The sequence below is a fragment of the Dermacentor silvarum genome, chromosome 1 (genome assembly GCF_013339745.2).
Source record: "Dermacentor silvarum isolate Dsil-2018 chromosome 1, BIME_Dsil_1.4, whole genome shotgun sequence".
Classification (NCBI taxonomy): Eukaryota; Metazoa; Arthropoda; class Arachnida; order Ixodida; family Ixodidae; genus Dermacentor; species Dermacentor silvarum.
In genome coordinates this window covers 444,494,786-444,520,314 of record NC_051154.1, presented here as the reverse complement: position 1 = coordinate 444,520,314, position 25,529 = coordinate 444,494,786, and the positions used below count along the sequence as shown (strand labels likewise).

Below are 25,529 nucleotides of genomic sequence, written 5' to 3'. Positions count from 1 at the left end.
TTAGTGCAACGGAAAGCTTACTGGTCTGAATGTCAAATCACGCAGTGGTAATGTGGAAAATGCAGTGGAACATTTTTTAATCCAAATTTTCCGATCTGCATTGAGGATGTAGGTGTGCTCAAGAAACGTGCTGGCAACAGTGACAGTTGAGCGCAATAGCGATTATACGCCGGCATTTGGTGGGAAGCAGACAAGTGCGGCTCTAGCTGTAAGAAAGTAATATGTTGTTTATTAAGCCAATGTTCCTGCAGTTCGTGTTTTATGAAGCGTTGAATTATTTTTGCTATAATAGGTGGTGTCCGAATCTGCACCCCAACAGCGGCTCCCTGCAAATAACACAAACTGATCTCCAAGGCCGTGCTTTTGCTGGTTGCATGCGCGAGGCTTTTTATTTATTTAGCCAAGCAAAGTGGTAGGATATGCCAGTAGAGCTATTATTGCAGTGCTGGCACTCATTCATAGTAAAATTCGTCGATAGCGTTTTGTATTACTAACTCGCAAACTTGCGTGCGTACAACAGCCCTCATGTGGTCCGCAATGCATTGAACAGCTTTGCCCGCTCTGCCGCTCCATTCGTTACCACGAAGGCAGCATCGCTCGTTAGCATGCACTTGTTTTACTTCGTAATACACATACAATATAGCGTGAAAGCCTAATATACGGACTTATACATTACTTAATGCTTACTTATTGCTTAAATATGCTGTACTTAATAACTGCCGACTTACATACAGTAATCTCATATACAGTCAAACCTCGTTAATACGTAGTCGGCCGGGAACGACGTTAAGGTGCGCACTAAATGATGTACGAATTAACCACCTGGGCCAGTTTAGTGGCTACTTACCGGCCGGAAGAGAACTACGTCACGATACTCTCAAACACATGCACTCAGACAGGCTTTATTTGCGGGTAGGCAGCAAAAAATCGGTGATCTTCATTTGCCGCTGTGGTGGCCTTGCCGCGACGACAGCATATTTAAACTCGATAAGGCCGCGACGCGAGCCAGTTTGTCCATGAGGCCCCGCTTACTAACTAAATTAACAAGCACGGTGTAACGTGTGGACAGGTAAACATGAACACATCTCGCTCGATGACTGCGGAAACTCGCTGTCAGAACGCTGGAGTGAGGAGGCGCGGCAGCAGCAGCGAGCGTGCTGTCTCTCACTTCAATGCAAACTAGACGTCGAAAGCACTGCGCACAAAAAGCTACTGGCACTACAGTAAAAGCTCGATGATACGATCACGGCTAATACGAATTTCCGGATGATACGAATTTTTCTGTGGTCCCGGCCGAGCCCCATTACTTTGCAACGTGCAAGAGAACGGTTGTTACGAATCGATTTTCAGCCTGCGTCGGTTGATACGAATAAACGCCGCCCCACCGACGGCCGCGAAAGAGAACAGCGCGCAGTCACTCGCTTTCTCTCCTCTTTTGGTGCGGAGGCGCAGCGCCGGACAGCGCGGACTCCGCGACTGGGCGCGAAGAGTTTGAAGCGGTGGCGCTTTTGATGCTTTTGTACTTCTCCTTTTCTGCGAGCCGTCAGATGGAGTGGCTGCTGCGCTTCGGGCCGCGTTCTTCGTGTTTGCGCCATTTTTCCTAGTCGCAGCGAGCTATGTCTCGCAAGCGGAAAGCACTCTCCTTTAAAGAGAAATTAGACATTCTTCGAAAGGTCGATGAGGATCCCAAAAGGAAGCGGACGGAGTTGGCTAAGGAGCTAGGCCTCGCAACGTCAACACTGAGCACAATTGTTGCACAGCGAGACTATCATGAAAAACGTGCTTTCGTTCAACGTCAACGCGAAGCAAGCGAATTCGAACGCGCTTATTTCGAACATACCGCGCACCGACAATGCTCTTAGCAGCGCGCCAAATCACGCGGCGGCGCCTCCGACCGGCATTGAGCAAAAGCTCAGGAGAGACCCCTCAATGCCGCGCGCGAAGGAACGGAAAAAATAAAAAAAAATAAAAAAACCCGCGGTGGAAATTTCACCCTCTCTCAAATTGCAAGGTCGCCGTTTCTGCATCGCGCCGGAACAAGCGTGTACGTGCCGACTAGAGTGTTCTAGACAACCGTATTCTAGCACACAATAGTGCCGACGTCTCAGCCACGCGGATAAAATGGCAGTGAACTCTTCTCCTCTATTTTCTAGTCACATGTTGACCTTGCACGCTGCGGCAGCAGCGCAGAGGGAAGCAGCGGCGGAGGCACAGTCGGGCCAACGAAACTGCCACGCCCGCAAACGCTCGCTTCTCGATAACGGCAGAAAACGAAACTTCAGGGGGCGGCTAAAATAAGCTGGCGCCAGCACGGCGGCGGGCGCGCACGGAGATGTGCGCACGGAGTCGAAGGTGAGAGAGCTACGAGGGAGTTGAGAGGGAGGGCGAGGGGAGCCACCGAAGCGGCGGAGTTGACGCGGCCAAATCCGCTTTCCTGCCGCCCTCCTCCCTCACCTTCGACGGTCTCCGCGCGCACCCGTGTGCCGGCGCCGCTTTGTTTTCTGTCGTTATCGGGAAGCGACCGTTAGCCGGCGTGGGCAGTTTCGTGGCCCGCGCTTGCTATGCACTTGCGCGCCGCGATATTTCACGACTCGCACCGTTCGTGCATCGTGCTATGGTGCACGAATACTTCAAAAATACGTCCTTTTAATTCGAACAAATTTTCGGGCCCCTTCGAGTTCGAATTATCGAGATTCAACAGTAGTTTTAATTGTGTTTCGATGATACGAATTTCGGCTAATACGAATATTTTTCGTGACCCTGTGAGATTCGTATCATCGAGCTTTTACTGTATGTAGTTGCACTTTGTTTGCAGATGGCTTTGAAGATGAGGCCTGCGCGGGCGCACAATTTTTCTACGTCGCAGATTGCTTTCAAGATACGGCGCCTGCGTGGCCGCCGCCGAAGTAAATCCCTCCCTTTCTCACCTCCCCCACCGTGCCTCACGTGCGACAGAAGCGCGCTTCTGCCCCGCCTTTGTCTTTCTCTTGTGCGCGACATGGACCTTTGCAAACTTTCACTTGCATATACAGTGTACGGCGTGCGGCGACGATGTGCAGTGTTTGGGCTTTTTACAGTCGAATCTCGTTAATTCGAACACATTTAATTCGAACTGACGCTGTGGTCCCGTCAAAGTTATGTGTATTTCAATGGGCGAAAACGCTCGGTAATTCGAACGCGAAAACATTGGCGACGGTTAATTCAAACATACCGCGGACCGACAATGAGCTCAGCAGCGCGCCAAATAACGTGGCGGCGCCTCCGACCGGCATTGCTCCGACAACGCCATAGAGTAAAAGCTTAGTAGAGACCCCTTATGCAGCGGTGGTGGCCCAGTCTGGCCAAAGAAACTGCCCACGTCGGCAAACGCTCGCTTCCCGATAACGGCAGAAAACAAAAACGAAGCTTCAGGGAACGGGCTAAGCTGGCGCCAGGCCGGCTGGACCGCTGGTGCCGGCACCCACGCCACGCTCGCTTCCCGATAACGGCAGAAAACGAAACTTCAGGGAGCCCGAAACTTGAAGGGGCCCGAAAATTTGTTTGAATTAAAAGAAGTTCGAATTAAAGGGAGAACGTATGTTTGAAGTATTCAAGCACCATAGCATGATGCACGAACGGTACGAGTCATGAAATATCCTGGTGCGTAAGCGCATAGCGAGCGCAACCGCCAACGCCAGCCAACGCTCGGTTCCTGGTAACGGCAGAAAACAAAACTTCAGGGTGCCGGCGACGGGCAGGCGCGTGCGGAAACCGTCGAAGGTGACGGAGGAGCGCACCGCGGAAGCAGATTTGGCCTCGGCAACTCCGCTGCTTCGGTGGCAGTGGCCTCGGTGGCTCTAAAGTCCCCCTATATAAAAAGTAGTGACACGCTTTGAAGAATGCCGCCTCCCCCTCGGTACGCCCTGTCCAAGGTGGACACCGCGTCGTTATTGGCCTAATGGCATCACCTGGGCCATCGCGCCGCCGGGCGCTGGCTGCGTTTGTTTACGATCGTGCTCCATCACCATTTTCGCCCAAGAAGCGTCTACCGACTGGCGAGGAGCACAACGATAGCGGTGAACACAGTCGGCGATCGTCTAAATCTGAACGGCGGCGAAACACGTCGGCTTTCATACATGAGTCATCGAAGGTTCGACAGTAATCCCTGGTGTCCGCGTGTCTTCCAGAAAGTACTACACAATTCGTGACACTCAAACAATCGGATTACATAAGCTTCGGTGACAACAGACAACGGATAGACGCATCGATAAGGTTCGAGAAACTTCCGATACATGCAGGTGCGTCCTGCGCCGAGCGATAACGTTTAACATTTGTTAGCTGGTGAAAAGCGTCAACGGTGAAAGATAAACAAGTGCACGTTTCTCAAGCGGTGTAGGCGGCGCCACGGTCGAGAAAGCGTGAAAAAGAGGAGAAACGAGGAGGAGGGGAGGAGGTGGGTTAGTGCCTCTACTTTTTTATAGAGGGGCTTTTGGTGGCTCCCCTCGCCCTCTCTCCCAACACCCTCACCTACGACTGTCTCCGTGCGTGCGCCTGCCGCCGTGTACCGGGCGCGCGCATGGAGACAGTCGTAGGTGAGGGAGCTACAAGGGAGTTGGGAGAGAGGACGAGGAGAGCCACCTAGGTACAGTGTGCTAGAATGTTATTCTAGTTCACTATAACCGAGGCCACCGGCGGCGGGCGCGCACAGAGACAGTAGTAGGTGAGGAAGCTACGAGGGAGTTGATAGAGAGGGCGAGGGGAGCCACTGAAGCGGCGGAGTTGCTGAGGCGAAATCCGCTTCCCTGCCGCCCTCCTCCCTCACCTTTGACGGTCTCTGCACGTGCCCGCCCGTCGCCGGCATCCTGAAGTTTCGTTTTCTGCCGTTATCGGGGAACCGAGCGTTGGCCAGCGTGGGCGGTTACGCTCGCTATGCGCTTGCGTGCCGCGGGATTTCACGACTCACACCGTTCGTGCATCATGCTATGGTGCTCGAATACTTAAAAAATACGTCCTTCCTTTAATTCGAACATCTTTTAATTCAAACAAATTTTCGGGCCCCTTCGAGTTCGAATTATCGAGATTCTACTGTACTAAACCTCAAAGCGGCGTCCACGGTGATGGCACAAATGTGCTTCTCAATAAAATGTGCTTCTGCACGGTTAGGATGCCTAGCGCGGTTACTATAGTCAAATCTCGTTAATTCGAACTTTCGGTTTATTCGAACTGACGCTGTGGTCCCGTCAAAGTTAAGTGTATTGCAATGGGCGCAAACACCCGGTAATACGAACGCGAAAGCATTTGCTATGGTTAATTCGAACATACCGCGCACCGACAATGCTTTCAGCAGCGCGCCAAATCACGTGGCGGCGCCTCCGATCGGCATTGCTCCAAAAAGCTTAGGCGAGACCCCTCCACGCCGCGCGGAGAAAAAAAAAGAGAAAAAGAACCGTGGCGGAAATTGTGACTCTCTCAAATGGCAAGGTCGCAGTTTCTGCATCGTACCGGAACACGCGTGTACATGCCGACGTCTCAGCCAATGCTGTGCCGCAGAGAGAAGCAACGGCGGAGGCCCAGTCCGGCCAATGCCTCGCTTCAACGGCAGAAAACGAAACTAAGCTGATGCCGGGCTGGCGGGAGCGGCGGCGCTGGCACGTTTTCTGCCGTTATCAGGAAGCGAGCATTGGCCGACGTGGGCAGTTTCGTGGCCCTCGCTCGCTATGTGCTTGCGCGCCGTGATATTTCATGACTCGCACCATTCGTACGTCATGCTATGGTGCTCTAATACTTCAAAAGTAAGTCCTTTCTTTAATTCGAACTTCTGTTAATTCCAACAAATTTTGGGGCCCCTTCGAGTTAGAATTATCGAGATTCGACTGTACTTGAATTGGATTCGACAGCGAATTCGCACCCCCTACCGGCAGCTTTTTCGCATTACCGGGAGCTAATATTGAAGGGCATGCTTTTGTGCGCGGCAATTGGCAACAGCTGTATGAGCAGGAAATACTAAAACCCCTATACCTGCGGAAAAGTACCGCCATCCTTTGAACAACGCCACTTCTCTCTCTCCTGTATCTCTGATTGGACGATGATAGCACGCGCTTTCACTTCTGTATATATATTTCTTTCCGCCTCAGAGCCACGTTGAAAGTCCCTCTGTGCAGCTGCCATCGCCGGTGGCGGCGCGCGCCCGGCCTGAAAGCTTCAACTGGGGCTTTCGACTAGCTTTCACAAGCAAAAAGTAAAGAAGAAAACAAGCGTTTTAGGAGAGGGGACGGAGGAGAAGAGTAGATCGCGGTACTTTTACGATATAGGGACTTTAGGAAATACATCATAGTGGCCGTGTTTAAGGTTCACTATCGTTGGTGACTGTCGTTCGGGTGTAGCAACTTAAAAATTGAACATCTGCGCACATGAGATATTGCCGATTTTTGTGCCTGTGCGTGTAGAACAAAGAAAAATAGTACGCACTAACCGTTTGGTGGGCAATCAGCGACGACGTCTTAAGGGGGGGGGGGGGGCAATGGGTCCCGGATTTAAGCACTTCTGTTATTGACTCTAGACACATTAAATTTTCAGGAAATATTCAACCTTGTGTGCTGATTAGAAATATGCAGTTAGTTTTTTCCAAGTCAATCCCCAAAAAATGTTCCCATTATTTATGTGTTATAAACTTGGGATGCGACTTGCAAAAAATCTACTGTACCAAGAAAGCTAAAATGAAGCAGGTATCTTCCTGAATGTTCAAAGTGTACAAGTTTGCATTTTAATGTTTATATCTGTATTTTAGCTGAAGTTATGAAATTCTAGAGTTGCAACTTTGCAAATGTGAATTTTTATTGGTAATTTCTACAAGATTTCAGAATGTTGCAGTGTCCTAAAACAATATATCATAGCTTTTGTGCACTCTCCGACACTCTAGCATTCAGGCAAAAAAGATCGCGAAGATTGAATGAGTAACAGTGATACAGTGCTGCTCCCAAATTTTAGACTTGGAAAAATCTTTTTTTGATAAAAGTGCAAAAAATTACAGAGTGCAACAATGGCATTTTATGCTACAAAACCAGGTAGTTTCCTTCTGAAGCTGCATTCAAGGCTCATTTTGGCAGGAACGCAAGCTGCAAATATGCTCTTTCAAACAAGACCGAGATGACCTCGCTATGATAGACTGTTTTGCAATGGCGAACGTCACAAAATGGGTCATGTCAGCACTTTCATGGGCAAAACTGAACATTTCATTGGACAAATACAATGTTTTCTTCCTCAACGATGTGTCATTTTAGTTAGTTTTTTTGCCAACAGGTGCGCCCTGGTATGGGGATTACAAAAATAATAAAAATGAAAATGCAATTTTTTAGTGAATTTTTTGTTTCCGGGACCCATGTTCCCCCTTAAGCGGTCAGCCAATACATGGGGTTCAATGGGGGCTGGGTGGCGGAATATTCACGGCTACATTTAAACTGCAATTACACATTAAGCAGGTACGTATTAACGAGGTTTGACTATTACGTCCGAAGTGCCAAGACTTCACCGCCAGGCCACTCACTTACTGGTTTTTGAGACTTTCTTTGCCAATTTAAAATTTCCTCTGAAATCGTGAACAGCGTGCTGGATTCTATCATTATAAATCGAGGTCATTTCATTGCCATCAATGTCTCGCAGCACGTTCTGGCCAGTTGTCAGTCCCATTCAATACTTCGAAATGTCGGTTTCACCATGCTTCAGTGAGCAGCCTGGCTTTCGGCTTAGACAAGATGTCGCTGTCATCCAGTATAAGTGGCTTTGCTTGCCGTGAGCTTTGGTATCCTTGCCATTTCTTTTTCTAAACTGAGTGCAGGCAATGCAGGAGACATACAACATATCTGCAGTTTCTTCTTCATGCTTGGCATTGCCCTTTAAATTAATCACAACACCATCGGACCTGCCCCTCTGGCAGTGCTGGTACAGTAGACGTCCGTTAATTTGTCTCTGGTTAATTAGAATTAGACAGGAAAGAACACAGTAGCAAAACTGTGTTTGCAAAACTTGTACACATGTCAATACTAGTTTAATGCAAACGTGAATTGTAGCTGATATTGTCACCCAGCTAGTACAGCTAAAATAGTTGCCCAGCAACAGATTGGCAAAAAAAATCTGCCTTTAGCAATGGCCGGTCCTCAGGGAGCGCGCGCGCAACCACAAACGTCGTCGTTCTCGCCTCAAGTGGCCAGTGTCATCACGTGCCAACTTATTTCGCGTCATTGCTCCCCTCTCAAAAGCAACTGACCCTCCTTCAAGGGCAGCGGGCGAGCACTATGGGCAAGAGTGCCAACATGAAAAGACAAAAAAAAACAAACAGGAATGAACACAATGCTGAAGCAGTTTGTGAGGGTTGCTTATCTCTCGCGTGCGTAGTACGGCTTCATCCGTACTACGTGGATGACTTCAGCACGGGGACGGCGTCGGTTCGAACCAGGATCAGAGTGTTGAGGCACCACCTCATAATTCACATCACTGAGGTGGCATACAACTAACTTCATAAGGGCCGAAATAGCGGCACAACGATTTCTCTTAGAGCCCACGGTGTCGGATAGGTGTCTACACCCACACACTGTCACCTGGTGAGTACTGGACGTTCCGTCAGGTCCGATTGTAACAGTAGGCGTCAGTATTCTACTGGGTGTGGATGCGATTCCAAGCAAGCTGGCGAGCGTCCTCGCCTTTCTAGACGAACTCTTCAGTGGTGTCATTCCTCATGGTTCCGTGGTCTACCGGGAGCATGGCATCTAAGGGGGTTGTAACGCGACATCCGTAAATGAGCTCAAATGGTGTAAACTCGATGGTCTCCTGCACAGCAGTGACGTATGGCAAAATTTGATCCCATGTTTTGTGTTCCAGATCAATGTACACCTGTGAGCAAAAGTATACGGACCACAAGGTCGGCGAAAAAACTGAATTTTTTCGTAATTAACAGGCATAAACTGAAATTGATGAGTACACTAGAAAGTTCGCAATGCCATGTTTGGACTGCAATCCTCAATTTCATGTTGCATTGGCAGGCAGTTGAAAAAATCGTCTATCGCGCAATCCCTGGTATGTATACTTTTGCTCACGGGTGTACATGGAGAGCATGTCGGCCAATGTTCTATTTAGGTGCTCTGTTAAGCCGTTAGTTTGGGGATGATAGGCTGTGGTCTTTCGCTGTGCGTCAACGTGACGACTTATTGCAATAACTTCGCTGTAAACGCTGCACCGCAGTCAGTAATGTACAGCGGGTGCACCGTGACGAAGCACGAAGGACCAAGAAGATCCATTCCCACTTACTGGAATGGCGCCGGAGGCGGATCCAAAGGCTGAAGGAGGCCGGCAGGCTTGACGGGTGGGACTTTATGCCTCTGACAGTCACGGCACGTTCGCACATAGCGCTGAACCGACGAAAATAGGTGTGGCCAATAGTATTTCTGCCGTATGCGCACTTGCGTCCTCACGAAGCCTAAGTGGCCGGCACAGGGATCGTCATGACATGCCTGTAAAACTTCCTCGCGCAGCGCCGTCGGAACGACGAGAAGGAACGTTTCCTGGCTGTTCTCGAAATTTTTCTTGTACAGGACATTGTTCCGCTGGCAGTACTACGTCAATCCTCGTGAAAGTGGGTGTGGGACAACGTCAGCTTTGAGATATCGGATGACTGGAAGCAGCTGAGAGTCTGCACGTTGGTAGTCAGCCATGCGCACCACGTCGACGACACCACGAAACGGCAAATGGGATTTTAATTTTCTGATCTAAGTGCTTCTAAAATTTCTAATTCAGTGCCGCTGCACCATGTTTCACTGGCTTTGGGCTAATTTAAATGCATATGGCAATATACGACATGTTGACTCCCAATCCCACGCTCCCAATTACAGTTGCTGACTGATAATTCGGACTCGACAGGGAAAGGCTAAGAGTTTGAATATAGTAGACTTCAGTTAATTTGATTTCGGTCTGAATCGAATTACCCAAGAAATCTAACCCGAGGTCCCAGTCAGCACCTTTACGTTTCTATGGGACCAATCTTTTATTTTGATTCTGAAATTAGCGTTCGCTGGATCATTCGAACTTGGCTAGTCATAACTCATGTGCCCGACCCCAATGGTGATCCGTTGGGGGACTCCATTAGTGACTCCAATAGCGGCAGCGTCTGTCTCGGCGAGGCTTAGGGTATGGTGAATTCGTCAAAACATGTCACTCCCATCGAAAATGACTATTTTCATCCTGCCCCAGGAACATATTAAAGTGAAAACAGTAACTCACAATGACGAGTATTTACCCGATTCGAATGCAAGCGTTTTTTTTTCCCCAAGAAAATTTGTCTAAAAATTGCTTGGGCGGCCCATTCGGAGACGAAATCAAAACCATGTTCATGGTGTTCGCAACAGCCTACCACCAGAGCCAGCCTAACCTGCATCGTCATTGCTATTGCTACGTGGTGACCTTGGATGGTGACAGATTGAGTTAGTGCATAGCATGATGGCACACTGCTTTCCTTCTGATTATGAAAGCACATTAAAATAACAGATTATTTTACATGTTCAGCTAGCTCCAACAAGTCACATTATGTGTTCTTGGCCTTCTGGAGAATTGCATGCATCACAGGATGAACTAGTGAAGTGGCTAGTTTAGGTGCGTCGTTTTGCACATGCACTTGGTTTTCGCCGCTTCCCGTACATGGCGCTGCGTGAAGCATGAGCTCCACGCTCGCGTGTTCCCTCTAACAGTGGATCCACCTGTACAAATCTAAGCTTTTCTTGTTGTTGGAATTCTACTCCTGGTAGGTAGATTAGTGGTGCCATGTGGGGTGTGGATTGCGAATCACAGGACAATACTGAAAGAAAAAAAGTCCAGTCCAAGTTCCCTCAATTGGACATGTGCCACGATTACTTGATTTTTGCGTTGTATTTAAGTTTCATGGGGCGTAAAGGTATTGTCCTAAATACGCTTGCCAGAAGAACGCAATGAAACGTGATTGCGCTGAATTTTGGCACAGTAAGTAAAAATGTGAAGGTGTCAACTTGTGGGGTTGAGTGCCTGTTTTTGCGCATCTGGTCCACAAAAGGAAGCTTTGGCATAACGTCGATCCTCTTGGCCCACAGCACTGGCGGGCTTCTCACCGCACCACAAGATCACCAGCTTCGAGGAGGCCAAGGGTCTGGACAAGATCAACGAGCGCATGCCACCCCGCAAGGATGCGCCGCTGCCACATGGGGGGCCCTCATCACCGCAGGAGGAGCATGGTGGCAGCAACTCGGCCGGCTCCTGAAGGGGGTCTCGCCCCCCTCCCACCGCTCTCCTCTTCCTCCTGCACTCCCCCTCCTCCTCCTCCTGCCGTCGGCCCAGTTCCTTCCTCTCTCGTCATCCTCGGTTTCCTCCTTCCTTGTTAAGTGCCTCGCTCGACTGCTCCTCCCACTTCCCATCTCATCATCCCTTGTTGTGCGCTGACGATGCCACGGCGCGGAGTGTGTGCTGCATGTGCGACGAGGAGACTGCTTGCCACGCGGCTTTCTCTCTTTCTCCCGGTGGGCAGCTTGCCACTGCTCCACTCCTGCTGGTCTTTTCTCTTTTGACATACAGACACCCTTCCTCCCGCGTCTTTTCTCAGTGTGCAGTGCACTACGTTTTTTTTTTTTATTCTGCATCACTCTGCTTTTCTGTGCCCACTGTTGTGCGATTTTTTTATTTTCTGCTAAGTTATTATAAGTTCGTGAGTGATAGTGGGCAGTTGTGAACTCTTTTTCTCTTTTTTTTTGTGCTGTTTCTTTTGCCTTTTTGGGAGCGCAGGCTCAGAGTGCCCTCACGATGCTCCGCAAAGCACTGATATGTGTGTGTGTCTGGCCGTGGGGGCTCTTCACTGTTTGCCCTTTGTTGTTGCTGTTGTTCTGGTCACCTTTTCAGCTAGTGTACTTTGTGCCCAGTCAAGCAGCGTCACACGGGCAGCGCGCGCACGCATACGGGATGCCGAAACACTGTGCTGCTGCACTGCACCGCCCCATTTGTGTCATATTTTTTTTTTATATATATATGTATACACACACACACACATAGGTTTGTTTCTCCTTTTTTTTTTTCTTTCTGTGTACAGCAACAGGCCTGTTTTGCCACTGCTTCCCGCTCCCTTCCTCCTTGCTGTGACTGCCCTCGTGTTCAACTTCTTGCAAATCGTGCGTGTGTGTGTGTTCAGTGGAAGATAATACAGAATGCCGCCACCAATTGTGAGGGGAGGGGGAGATACTGTGTGAAGAGGGGGCTCCCTCGTTCCTGTGGGGTGATGTCATTGGAGGGGAGCAGCTCTAGCGATATTGCGCATGTGTGGCCCCTCCTATGCACCACTGCTGTCAGCAGCTGTAGTGACTGCTGCCACTGAGAGAGGGGATGTTAGGTGTGCAAGCCAGGTTGGGGCATGTCTGTGGGCCAGCCGTGCGTGCAGCGGGGCGCGGCAGCCATTGATGGGGTTGTGGGGAGGTGGGTGCGCGCACCTGGCAAGACCCGAGGGTAACTCTATACATACACGAGTGTACATAAGATGGGGGAAAAAAAAACAGGCCTGACACAGGGGTCACTTGGGCTGCGATGCAATTTTCACATCGGGAAATTGCCGTGCAATGTCTCTCTTGCTCTACTCGATTGTTTTCGTCCTTGTTGTCCTTGCATCTTAAGAGGCCATGCCCTCTTTTTTCCCCCTTTTCTTTGATGCCCTGTATATGTGTCTATATATATGTATATATACATATATAAATATATATATATTCATGTGTATATATATATGAATATGTGTATATGTATCTATATACAGGAAGCCTCCACCGCCTGGAGAACTGTTTTGATTTCTCATGCGCGTCCATTCCCGATGGCTGGTGGCAATTTGTGAAAGAACTAATATATATATATAATACATATAATATTCATATACATATTATACATACTGCACGTGCAAATGCTTCTCTTTATTTTTAATTTTCTTCCTCTCCCTTTGTCTTCCTCCTTCCTGCTCTCTGAGAAGTCGCCTGTTTCTGTTTCATGATGCGGCTTATTGTTTTGTCCTCTTTATATTTTGTCCACTGTTGCTAACCTGTCTCTCTTCTTGCTGTCCTTCGTAAACTCCGGAGGGCCAACTTTAAATGGCGTGGAACTCTTCCCTGGTATGTTGCGCCATTTCTCTACTTCAGCCTCCCCTGCCTCTCCCCTCCACTGATGCTGCTGTGGAAGGCCACCTGCTGCCGAACCAGCCAGCCAAGCATGCGTGTGCGTGTGTGTTGAGGAGGGAACTTGTACACTTTGCAACGCCACTCATCCCAGCTTGTGATCTGTCTGGGACTGTTCCGAATCAGAACATGTCAACATTGAGTTGTATCTTGTCAAATAGGTAATGTTGAAGGTTGAGAACCAAGAAAGGTGTGTTGGAAGATCGTGCAGGTGACAGCACGCAGACAGCATGTGCCCAAGTACTGTCTGGGTGGTGCTCACCCAGATGAGAGTTCAAGGACCTTGTTGCAGCTGTCTTTTTTTTTTTTTTTAAAGAAGTGTTTTCATGGAAACAACAGCTTCTGTGCTTGATAATGTAAGGTCTAAATGTGTAGCCATACTCCATGCTGAACTCTTGCCCAGCGAATATTATCGAGGCTTGTCTCAATTTCGATGGTTGTGGGAAGCGCGAGGTAATGTTTCGGGGCAGGCAGCATTTCTTGTGCTGCCTTGCCTGATCTAGTCTTTCTGTAATGGTTTATGGTCTTGTGGCTCCGTTAAGTCTGAAACTTGGCAAGGACTGGAGAAGTAGCACACAATGCTAGTCGGGCATTTGTGCTCCACCTCTGCTTGTTTAACCTGAGCTACGAGAACATTATGCGTCTGGTAGTTTCCAGTGCACGGGAAAGAATATGTTGTTTGAATATTCTGTATCATTGTTTAGGTATGGGGGCTATGCACTGACTTCTACCTTTTGGCCATCTTGCAGTGACTGGCTGTTCGCCTTGGCGTTGGCAAATGGCCAAGTACAGCTAGTTGTCACACCATAAGTCAAGTTGGGTAGTTTCATGAGCCCGGATTCGCCGTGTTTTGTGTGGGTGACTGGGGCTTTGCTTTAATCATGCTACATTGGACTTGCTCAAGGCCATATGCACACTCCTGCCTGCACGGGCCTAATTGAATGGTTGCAAGTGTTTTCAACATTCTGTTTAATGAAACGGGTTGCAGAGTCCCTCGCAGGCCACAGAGAAGAGTTTTCGCTCAATCTATATGTAATGTAAAAGTTGGCCAAATTGTGGTGCATCTCTTAATGCTGCTGTGGTGGTGGGGCACTCGGTGTGCATGTCCTTGCACGGGCTACAGCATTACCAGCCGTGTTCCCAGGCTGTCTGCAAACCAGGCTGCAGTGGCCGCATCTTCGCCAGAGCGTTTAGTGGAGGGGCGTGGCGTGGGTTTGGGTACTTTCTTGCTGACGGGGGTGGGGGAGAAAATGTTCTGCTCTATGCGTTTTGAGAAATACGCACATTCATGTTTAAACAAAAATCTTTCTTCTTGATATTTCCAAAAGCTCTCTCGCTCTCTGGCGAACTGTCTTATCGAATTCCCTCAGGAGCGACGGCCTCATTGTTTTCGGCAGCGCGGAAGACAGAGGCACGCTTATGCGGGCGTGTAATAACCCATCTGTTGTGCAATAGTTGTACACACACACACACACAAGAAAATTGTATCTGTTGTAAAAAAAAATGACTGATTTATGTTGAATAAAAATGAACTATGAACTTCACAGCAATTGGTTTTTTCTCTTAATTCTGCTAAAAGAGACGGCATGTAAGAGACAAACACGAGCTTCCTTTATGTGTTGGCTGCCTTTAGCGCTAGTTTTCGTGGGAAGTTACGAAAGAAAATGTAAGCCGAGGAGTTTATCCTCCAGTGTCCTTTTGTTTTTGTGGACTGATATTGCTCAATTCACCAGAACACACGTTTGGTTGAGACCCTTTGGCCCAAACTAAAAAAATTATGCTAGTGTGAAATTTCCGAGGGCCCTCTGTGGTTTTCCAAGTGGAATGCATCGCACACTGACCCTGCACTGAGGAGAGCCTTGCAGAATTGGCGAGGAGTTTCGGGAGATTGTGCGACCAACGCTGATGTACCTCAGCTGTCGGTTTCACTTTGCGCTGTGAAAGTTCCTGGATGATTTGTCGCGTGGATCAAGGACGCATCGAGTACCACGCAGTTACTTGGAGCACCAGAAAAGCTGCAACCCATGGTCTGTGGTCTCCTTTTCTGCTGCCGTCAGCAGCTACTTCGCAATGTTGCCAACATAATTCTTGCTTCCGCGGGATGCATATGAGGTTTGAGCATGGGTAGCATGCGAACCTAAAGTATGCAGGGATTATATGCGTCGTCACTACATTAGGATTCGTCACGGTGGCACAGAGCGCTAAACGATCCATCGCGTTTAGCCAATGGTTTAGCGTATGCATGCTATTTCTCGGATTTAACGTTACTGTCTGCATGGTTTACTTCTTTGTTTACGTAAAAACATGGCGGCGGTCCCGGCCACCCGCGTCGAACTGAATTTGGCGTTGCTTTTGTTGAATTCACTTCGTAGACGGCTAGACACTGTGTAAACGGCTTTCGCATAGTCTCGGGCCGCGTCGACGACAGTGTGTGAATACCCTTGCGAATCTTTCGAGATCGCTTGTTTCGAACGCGTCGAGGCCACATGGGAAGAATGTGCAGTGTAAGAACTGCGCGGCGGCGCCGTGGAGTTCATATCTGTAGTTTCCGGTGCGCAGCCTGTAGATGCATGGCGCGAGTAGTTTGGAGCACTAAAGCCCCTCGGTGTTTAAAGGGGCCCTGAACCACTTCTAGGGCGCGATCTTGTACGCGTTCCAAAATGGAACGGAGGCGGTCCGTTCTATCGAGCCGCACACGATTGGTCAATTTGATCGTCACGGTTCAAATTGACCAATCATGTGCGGCTTGATGGAACGGACCACCTCCGTTCCATTTTGGAACGCATACAAGATTGCACCCCTAATCGTAGCGGAGACAAGCATTTGAAGTGAAAATAGGATATTTCAGAAATACTCTGCCGCAAAAAGTTCTTAAATGCGTTCACTGGCAATCAAACACGCTCTTCGCGGTGCTTCCACTCCTTCGATGCCTTGCTTTGTGAAGGCTACGGCAGAGCGGGCCGCGCCCACAACGCTCCGCCTACTGAACGTCACCGTGGCGCGCAGTTCAAACTTGATTTCGGATGTTCACGTAGGCGCGACTACCGATTTTGGCGCCTACGACGCGCCAAACGTAAGCCAAACGCGGTTGTCCTCGGCGAGCCGCAGTGCGCTTTGGCAATGGACTTGTCGCGGCACCCCGCGGCTGCCGCAGTATCTGTGTTACGTAGCAGACTGCAGCTGCATGCAAATGTAGTGCGTTTGTGCACGAATGTGCTTGAGTGCGTGCTCGCCGCATCTGCACCGGTTTGACCGTGCTACGTGGTGCGGACCGGCTTGTCCTTTAAGGTGGATTCACACGACCGGACGGAGGAGGAATTTTCGCAGCGGATGGCGTATCACGTGACGCGCGCGTCATCAAAACGTGCCGCCCTCGCCTAGTCCGGGCTCCTCCGCTCGCGGTCCGGATTGAAAATGCTCGCCGGTATTTCCATCCGTCCGTTTGGCGGTCGTCTGACCTCAATTTAGCGCAGTCAGCGTCAAATCTGTCAACATCGGACGCATTGGCGTGTCTACGATGGCGTGTTATCGGCTTGGAGCCACGTGTGATTTCGTTGTGCAGCAGTGACCGCGCGTATTTTGTTGTGATGCAGCGGGAAAGCCGAGTCGTGGTTGCGCGCGCATTTCTATTTACTCAGACCGCGCAGCCTGCGTGACTTGCACATGAGTGAGGTGCACAAGAAAACGATAAGTGACGATGCAAACGTCACTCTTTTGGTTCTTGTTGAGAGATTCATAGCACTATGGCATACAGGGCACGCCGATTATGCAAACGCGCAGCTGCTAATAAAAGTTGGAGTCGAGAGTAGGCTCGTGGATTCCGCAAACGGCGGTCCGGCTGTGCGAATGCGACCTAACTCGGCTGCGCCGGATTCAAGTGCTGACGTCACTGTTTGTCCGCGGAGCAGGCGGGATTTTGCCCTCGCGTGTGTATCCACCTTTAAGGCGGATGCACACGCGAGGGCAAAATTCCGCCTGCTCCGCGGGCCAAACAGTCACGTGACAACTTGAATCCGGCGCAGCCGAGTTAGGTCGCATTCCCACAGCCGGAGCGCCGTTTGCGGAATCCGCGTGCTTACATTCTCCGACTCCAACGCTTAGCAGCTGCGCGTTTCATATTCCATTGTGCTGCGAATCCCTCAACAAGAGCCAAAAAAGTGACGGTTGCCTCTTCACTTAGCGTTTCCTTGTGACCTCACTCAATCATGTTGAGGTCACGCAGGCTGCGCGGTCTGAGTAAATAGAAATGCGCGCGTAGCCACGACTCGCCTTTCCCGCTGCACCACAACAAAACTACATGCGGTTACTGCTGCACAAGAAAAACACCCGTGGCTTCAAGCCAACAACACGCCATCGTAGCCACGCCAATCCGTCCAATGTTGTTTGACGCTGACTACGCTAAATTGAGGTCAGACGACCGCCAAACGGACGGATGGAAATACCGGCGAGCATTTTCAATCCGGACCGCGAGCTGAGGAGCCCGGACTGGTCGAGGGCGGCACGTGATACGCCATCCGCTGCGAAAATTTCTCCGTCCGGTCGTGTGAATGCACCTTTACCAGCTTGACCGACGTATAGTAGCCACGTCCTATTTGCGCATTTTGAACCGGTTAATACGAAGCGAAGTCTGCCAAAGCATCTAATCAGGAGTGAGCGCGCGCTGGCAAGCGGGCGTGATGACCTTAAGTTTCGCGTGGTTCGAGGCTTGTAGAGCATTCAAAACTAATCGAAATTAGCGAGACCCGATGGCTGCGACGTCGATAAACAGGGTCGCCATAGTTTAATCCCTGCGTGGGCGGCCGCGGCTGAGCGTGAGCAGATGATAGTCGGCTTCTTGCGGAAGTTTTCGAAAACAGATTTTCTCTTCGGCCTGTTTATTAAACTTCGTCAATAAATATACACAGTAGCAGTATGAAGAATCGCACTGATCCAAACACCTTTCAGCTATTGGCCAATGACAGCCGCGTATGGGAATCTGCTATATTACGAAATGAAGTGTCCAAAAAAGAGTGAACAGCAGGCTTCTTTTGAAAAGACAGCGTTTGAGGGGAAGGTGAAGCAACTTTAATTAAAAATCATGAGCCATTCCACTCAGTGGCGTAGCCAGAAATTTTGTTCGGGGGCTACGCACTGTCATGACAAGTAAAATATCTTTTTTTTTTTTTTTACAAAAAATATATTCGCTTGTCCCAAAAATTGTGGCAGAAATAACTGATATCAATGCTTCCACGTTTTTTTTTTTTTTTGTCGATTTCATAAGTAAAGAAAATATCACACGAACTTGTGAACTATATCAGTTGGAAACCAGCAAAGCAGTGCATGCAGCTGATATGAAAAACGTAAAGGCCATGAAATGAACAAGTTGAGGACAAATATTTTTATGAATCTTTGTCATTCAAGAACCTCGTTTAGGATTTTTGTACATATGCAACGGCCAGGGAAAAACCTCAATGACGCTGTCCTTCGTTGCAATGGATTGCGCAGGAGCAGCAGTTACCGGTCGATTATTGTAATTGCACCGAAATTATAGTCGCAACAGTGAGTACATATAAAAAGCAGAAGTTCTGAAAAATATACATTAGAAATGCGAAGATACAACTTGATAAAGGGCAAAAAAGTGTCGCTGGAAACAAAGTTCACTGCTTGTATACACAAAACATCGCAAAAAGGTATTTAAATATACGTACCAATACATCTACGTATCTAAGCAAACGTCACTGTATACAGGGTGTCCCACTGTCCCAGCTATCATGCAGCACGATTTAAAAAAAGAGGAACGGGGTTACGCGAAGCAAACCTAGTGCGTATTTCCAGTACAGTGGAGTAGCCGCCAGTGATTTTTTTCGTTACTGAGATTTAATTAGGTAATTGTAATTAATTATCTAACTCGAGAAGTACTGTCCTAATTATCAAAGTGTCAATGAGAAAGTAGAGCAACATGAAAAACTCCCGATACAGCTTTCTGTTGCTCAATACGTGCTACATAAAAGTGTTTTTCCCAATGTGAAAGAAGCCCGCGAATACACGTAGAATTGCCGCGCGACTGGCCGCTCGAGGCACTTTGCGTGTATTCGCGGGCTTCTTTCATGCTCGGAAAAACACTTTTATGTAGCACGTATTGAGCAACAGAAAGCTGTATCGGGAGTTTTTCATGTTGCTCTTCAACTTTCTCATTGACGCTTTGATAATTAGGACAGTACTTCTCGAGTTAGATAATTAATTGCAATTACCTAATTAAATCTCAGTAACGAAAAAATTACTGGCGGCTACTCCACTGTACTGGAAACTGTACGCACTAGGTTTGCTTCGCGTAACGCCGTTCCTCGTTTTTTAAATCGTGCTGCGTGATAGCTGGGACACTCATGTATAATGCGTCAAACAAGACAAATAAATATGTTGCGCAGTCCCAGATAGTAAACTTTACGCATGGAAAGACAGACGATCCAGGCAAGAACAAAACTATGATCGCAGAAATCGTGATATGTACTTGGGCGATGCTGCGGTCGCGCCAGCACCACATGGGTAGAATAATAGAGGAAGGTGCAGAAATCAATACGAAAATGTGTATTTTAACTGCCTGCACAGCGGCAACAATTATACTGCACCCAAAATTAAAGAAGGATATTGCTTCGCTTAAAAAAAAAGTAAAAGCAGGTAGCTAAAAAGCAAAGAAAAGGACAAACGAAAGCCGCAGATGATGCGGCAAGTTGAACTACCCAATATCCGAGTGTGTTTGTTGGGAAACGCCGTGTGGGCCGGGCTTTCAATAAGCAAGGTCTGTCAAAACTGGTTTTTCATGTCCTTGTAATTTCATATTCGCATGATACTTTTGATCATGATGCTAACTGTTAGAATGAACAGCGAAATTTTCTGCGGCTTTAAAAGCTAATGAACCGTCATACGTTTTCATAATTGCGAGTTTATAGGCCTGAAGGAACAGAGCTTTTTATTTGCATTGATTTTTGCTGCTTCGCTATCTAAAGGTCAAACTTCACTCGGCGGGGAAGTTTAGTGAAGCCGTCAATGACTTCGGACACGTTGCTTCCTCAGACATTGTAGGGCGCAAGTAGTTTTTTTTTTTTTTTTTGTAGTAATCTCATGTTTGAAAATATTCTCTCTGCGCTAGCAGTGGTCACTGGAAGGGGGACTAGAATCTGCAGCAGTTTGTACACATTTACATAGAACCTGCAGTCGCAATGAAAGAGGGCATCTATTCCGGTGCTAAAATCTAAAAACACTTCTTCGATGTCGCTGGCATCCTTGTTTAGGTACCTTGCACAAATAGTAAGCTGTTCGATTCCAGAAATATCCGTCGATCGTTTCGTCAGCAAGTACGGAGAAGCAGCCTGCAGCGTTTACTTTTGCATCTAGGCTTTCTTGGATAATTTCACCATAAATTGCTATATTTTGGTTTTGTACATCTGAGCTTAAATACGAGGCATTACTGGGGCTACTTTCCAAATGGTTCTTCAATTATGTATCTCTACAATCAGCTCGTATGCTAAGAAGTGCTCTGAAACTACCAGTATTTTCAGCGGGGGCTTTGCTTAAATCCATAGGACCACTGTCCCTATGGCCACGGAGAGTCAGACCCTGTCGCCCACAAGAAAGAACTACCTCGAAAATAGGCCGTTAACTTTCTTTTATTTCTCTTATTTTACTTTGCCTGCCCTGGTCCAGCTGATCGATCACATTGGGCGCGCTTCCTGAAAATGTTTGGAGAACATTATCAGCTGCCAGCTGACAGTCACGGTGATATTTAGCATTGATTGTGTGTGGCAGATTGCGAGCGCGTGCCTCCATTTTTGGAACGGCTTGAACACGAGGGCTCCAGTGCGCGCATGTTGGCCCAAGTTTATCAGAACATTAAACCCATAAAGTTCCGGAATTGAAAATCTAAAGCACGCCTTAGGAAATGTCAGTGCACCTTTCACGTCAAAAGTTTATGAAAACTTTATACCCATAAAGTTTCGGAATTGAAATCCATGCGCAGGGGCGTAGCCAGAAATTTTTTTCGGGGGGGGGGGGGGTTCACCGGCCCGACCGGGGGGGGGGGGGGGCACGCTTCTGCTTTCCTCTAGGTCACGTGATCGATAATAAATAGCGGCAGTGTAAGCAGATTCTATACATGTATATCAAAGACATGGGACCCCCCCCCCCCCCGCCACGCGTGTGCGTGTGCTTGTGAAGAAATTAAGTAAAAAGTAAAGTAAGCTCAGTAAATACAGCAAGCACGACAGGTACAGTGGGCGTTTGGAGCAACGGTCTCTCATCGCGCCACTGAGTGGACCAGTCTTCGAAAACTAATCATTGAGACGACCCGTGCGATCGGAGAAGACATCATTAATTGTTAATTTCCGTTAAGCGTAGATGGCGTCGTCCTCGTCGGGGCGAAGTGCGTTTCACAAGTCAAGGACGGCTATGCGCGTGAAAATGCACGTGTGACCAGGCTATACCTACTCCCATAGCAATAGCTTGTTCGCTGCGTCTTTGTGCTAGAAAACTTAAATACGCGCAAGAACGCGAAAGTCGTTTTTTTTTTTTTTTTTTTTTCGAAGCGTTCGTCGCCCTGCTCCCTCATAATAGAGGGTTGCATTTCCTGCGGCAAGTGCATGGGCCGCTGTGTCTTCCGCTGTGTGCGAGCGTGCAGCCGTCATTTGCCTTTACGTCAACAGATTCAGAATTGTACAGAATATTTCACCGCACAGCACAGATATGGCATGTGTACGCATTTTAATTAGTGCGTGCAACTCATTTCTGCTTCACTTACGCCGGTGCAAACAGGAAGCGGCCTTGTACCTCACAGAATCTCGACTGATTGGTGTACTAGTGATGCAGGAGTGAACTCTGGTCTTGTTCAGTGCATAGTGCACATAATCAATTTCTCAGGACGCGTGACCTCCGACGAGAACTGCCAGCGCCTGCAACAAGAGTTTACTTACGCTGTACTGCGCACAGCAGTAATTCATGCTTGTCGGCTGTCTGTTTCGTGCATTCTATTGCGAGTCGGTGGAATTTCACTGCTGTCGTCAACCCCTTCGTGTGTACATTGCTGGTTTGGGATTCCACAACAAAACAGCAACTACCAGCCTTCCGTAATTGCTGGTTTGGGATTCAACAACACAACAGTAATTACCAGCCTTCCGTAGGGGCGCAATCGCAAACAAGAGACGTTTCTCGCGCAGACTATAAGCCTACGTTCACACTTGGAAAGCGGCAAGCGGGCGGAAACGCCAAAGCGAGCGGAAAGGCCGAAGCGGCCGGAAAATTTTTTCCGCGCCTGTCCAAGTTGTTCACATTTGTTTTGCCGTCGCTGCCGTTTTCGTCCAGATCCATCTAGTCTGCGTACGTTTGTCGGCGTGGTGGCGCTCATTATCGCATTATTTCGAGCGGTATGTTCATTCTTTGACCCACGTACCGTCATCAAAAGTGATCATTTTACGCAACTTCGCGTGTCATCTGCGACCTTCGGTAAATTCCTCGTTGGCGTTCCGTAATTCTTCGCACACGGGCGCGGTAGCGCTGAGTCACAAGTTGGTGCCTAGGCGTGATAATATTTCTTTAATAGCTTCTATTTACAAGTTGTAATAACATTTCATCATTTCGTATTGTCGGCGCCTCCAGGACACCAAAGGGGCAACGGGAACACCACAGCTAAAACCCGGGCTGGCCCTTGTGTTGGGGCTCGCCAAAGCCTGCGCGTCCTACGTGAGACCTACGCTCCCAATCTATCGTCGTGACGAGAAAAGCACCCCGCGACTTCTGCAACATACCGCACACGTTCGAGGAGAATTATGGAGCGCCAACGAGGAATCTGCCTAACTATTGTCTGCCATGGAAGTGGAAGAAGAAATGGCTATTATACTTCTACCTACTTGTTTTCTAGAAATGGACAATAAATAAACGAAAGACGCGGACACCTCGGAAACGGCGGTGGTGGGTTCGCCTGGCTTTGCAAAAGCGCGAGAAGTTGGGTCACGCCAAGGCTTCGTTGCCGCATCTCCGGTCGCGCGAGGTTGAATACTATCGCGAGTATTGCTGACAGTACGTTTTAGTGCCACTCTTGTCGTAGAGCAAGGGCTGGTTCTTGATCGCGTCGATCAGCATTTCAGCCTACACTTTTGGTGCCATGGTTTTGGTGCCCGGTGCCATTTTACGACCGGTTGTTTACATGCTAGTGTAGCTTCCAGTGAAGCAGAACGACTTTCAGCCGCGTTTCCGCTTCGCCGTGGCGAAAAAAATCGGCCCGAGACCGATTTGGCTCGCAGCCTGTTTTTCTGCCTGTTTTGCCGCCTAGGCGGGCGGAGTTTTGCAAGATTTTGCCCATTCCTACAGCTTCGAGACCAAGTGTGAACGTAGCCTAAAATCCTGCGCGAGCGCGGCCTAACCGGCACCTGAAGGGAAGCGGCGGAAATGTATACCGGAGATTTCGACCACCTGGGGTCTTTAACGTGCAACCTAAATCTAAGTAAACGGGCGTCGAGCGTTTTCGCCATCATCTCAAATGCGGCTGCCGCATTTGTTGCTTCATTTTTTGCGCATTTGTTGCTTCAGAATGCGGCCGCCACATTCTCGCCCAAAACTTCACAGAGTGTGAAAGCCTTGACAAACACTGTGACAGTTTTTTCCATATGCAGACATGATTCGCTGTAAATTACCAACCCAAACGGAAGCGCCCAGGAATTAAATAGTGATAGTAGCACCGGTTTCATGAATTATGTCAGCGCGAAGCGACGAAAACAAAGGGTGGGTAAGTAGGGGGGGGGGTGCGGAAAAAATTTCGGGGGGGGGGGGGTTTGAACCCCCCCAACACCCCCCCCCCCCCCCTGGCTACGCCACTGTCCATGCGCTCCGTAGATTCCGCGGCTGCTGCGAGATGCCGCGACGCACCCGCTCGCGTTCGAAAAGCCCTTTGAAACTTTGTGCTCGGATGGGGCTCCTTGCGTTATGTGACTCCAGGTGCATGGGCATTGCCACGAAATCCAACCCGAGTTCGCAATGTTCGTGCGGAAATGTATTTTCGAGCGCAAAAAAAAAACAACAAAACAATTGTAGACAAAATACAGAAAGATTCCCGGTGCCGGTGGATGTTTTGGTCGGCAGTGCGTGACAGCCCGAAAAACATTCGGGGGGGGGGGGGGGGCTGAAGCCCCATCAGCTCACTCTGTGAAGGTGGATGACCAGCGAAGTTGTTTAGCACGTAGGCGCATTGCTCCTCGGTAGTGAGGACTATGCGCGGCCTCCCCATTACGACGACAGAAGAGAAGCGAAATTCAAAATGGAGAACAGCCACTTGTCTTTCTGGATTTTTAACAGCCAGCGAAGCTGTTTAAGCCAGCCGTAATTTGTGGTGCGTGCCAAGAAACTACCGCGCCGTAGCCATGGCAACGCGGAGGAGGAGACCGCGTGCGCTCCTCGTCAGCTCCCTGCCTTCCCGACCCCTGCCTCTCTTCTCTCCACGGCGCGCTGAGCCAGGAGGGAAAAAACGGCGAAAGCTTTCACTAGGCCGCGCAAAGCTCAAGACACAGCGAAGCTGGCCGATCGATATCGAGCGGGCAGCCTCCAACGCGTTCGGCGTCGGTAAGCAGCAGCGTTCTTGGCACTCTGCCAACCTTGGTTAGCCTGCCTGCGTTTGTGGCATGCCAGGAACGCTGTCGCTCGTGGGCGCCGACGCGTCCTGCGCTAGTCACGCGAAATGTCGCCAACGCGTTCCGCGTCGGCAAGTGACAGTGTTCTTGGCACTGTACCAAACTTGGTTAGCCTAGCTGCCTGCGTTTGTGGCATGCCAGGAGCGCTGTCGCTCGTAGGCGCTGACGCGTCCAGCGCTAGTCACGCGAAATATCGCGAAAGGGAAGGTACCTCCCAAAATGATCGCTCGAGAATACCTTCCTACATGCGTAGTTGAGTTAAACCAAGTTAAGACCTAGCAGCAACCAAGTTAATACCTAGCAGTAGCAGCCAGGAAGCTTCGCTGTGCCTAAGCTTTGCGCGACCGAGTGCAAACTTGCCTGATATTTTTATATACATTCGCGTGGACGACGGGACGGCCGCTTCTATAGGAACCGGAGGAAACTAGACACGCGTGACGTTTCGACGGCACCGCCACCACGGGAGAGTGAAGGAAAGTAGATATACGCAAGCGCTTGGAATGCCGACAAGGAGAGGGAGATGCGAACGTAGACATGGCCGACACGGGTCGCACAGCGGCAAATCTTTGAGAAACCTTTATTATCTATACCTGGGAGTCTACTGATCCTGAAAATGGTGCATATTGATAACTATAATATTGATAACTATTGATAACTATAATTGATAACTATAATCTACTCAACATAC

At 49.0% G+C, this 25,529-nt stretch overlaps 1 protein-coding gene across 4 annotated transcripts in view; it reads left to right on the top strand.

Moving 5' to 3' along the window:
• LOC119437739 (serine/threonine-protein phosphatase 2B catalytic subunit 2-like) overlaps positions 1 to 14,739 on the top strand; it is a 105,826-nt gene extending 91,087 nt beyond the window's left edge. For all 4 annotated transcript variants that reach the window (XM_037704707.2, XM_037704710.2, XM_037704709.2 and 1 more), the window contains one exon: positions 11,088 to 14,739. In XM_037704707.2, the coding sequence (XP_037560635.1) occupies positions 11,088 to 11,254 (167 nt within the window). In that variant the 3' untranslated portion in view covers positions 11,255 to 14,739. The remainder of the gene's footprint in view (positions 1 to 11,087) is intronic.
• The last annotated feature ends 10,790 nt before the right edge of the window (positions 14,740 to 25,529 follow it).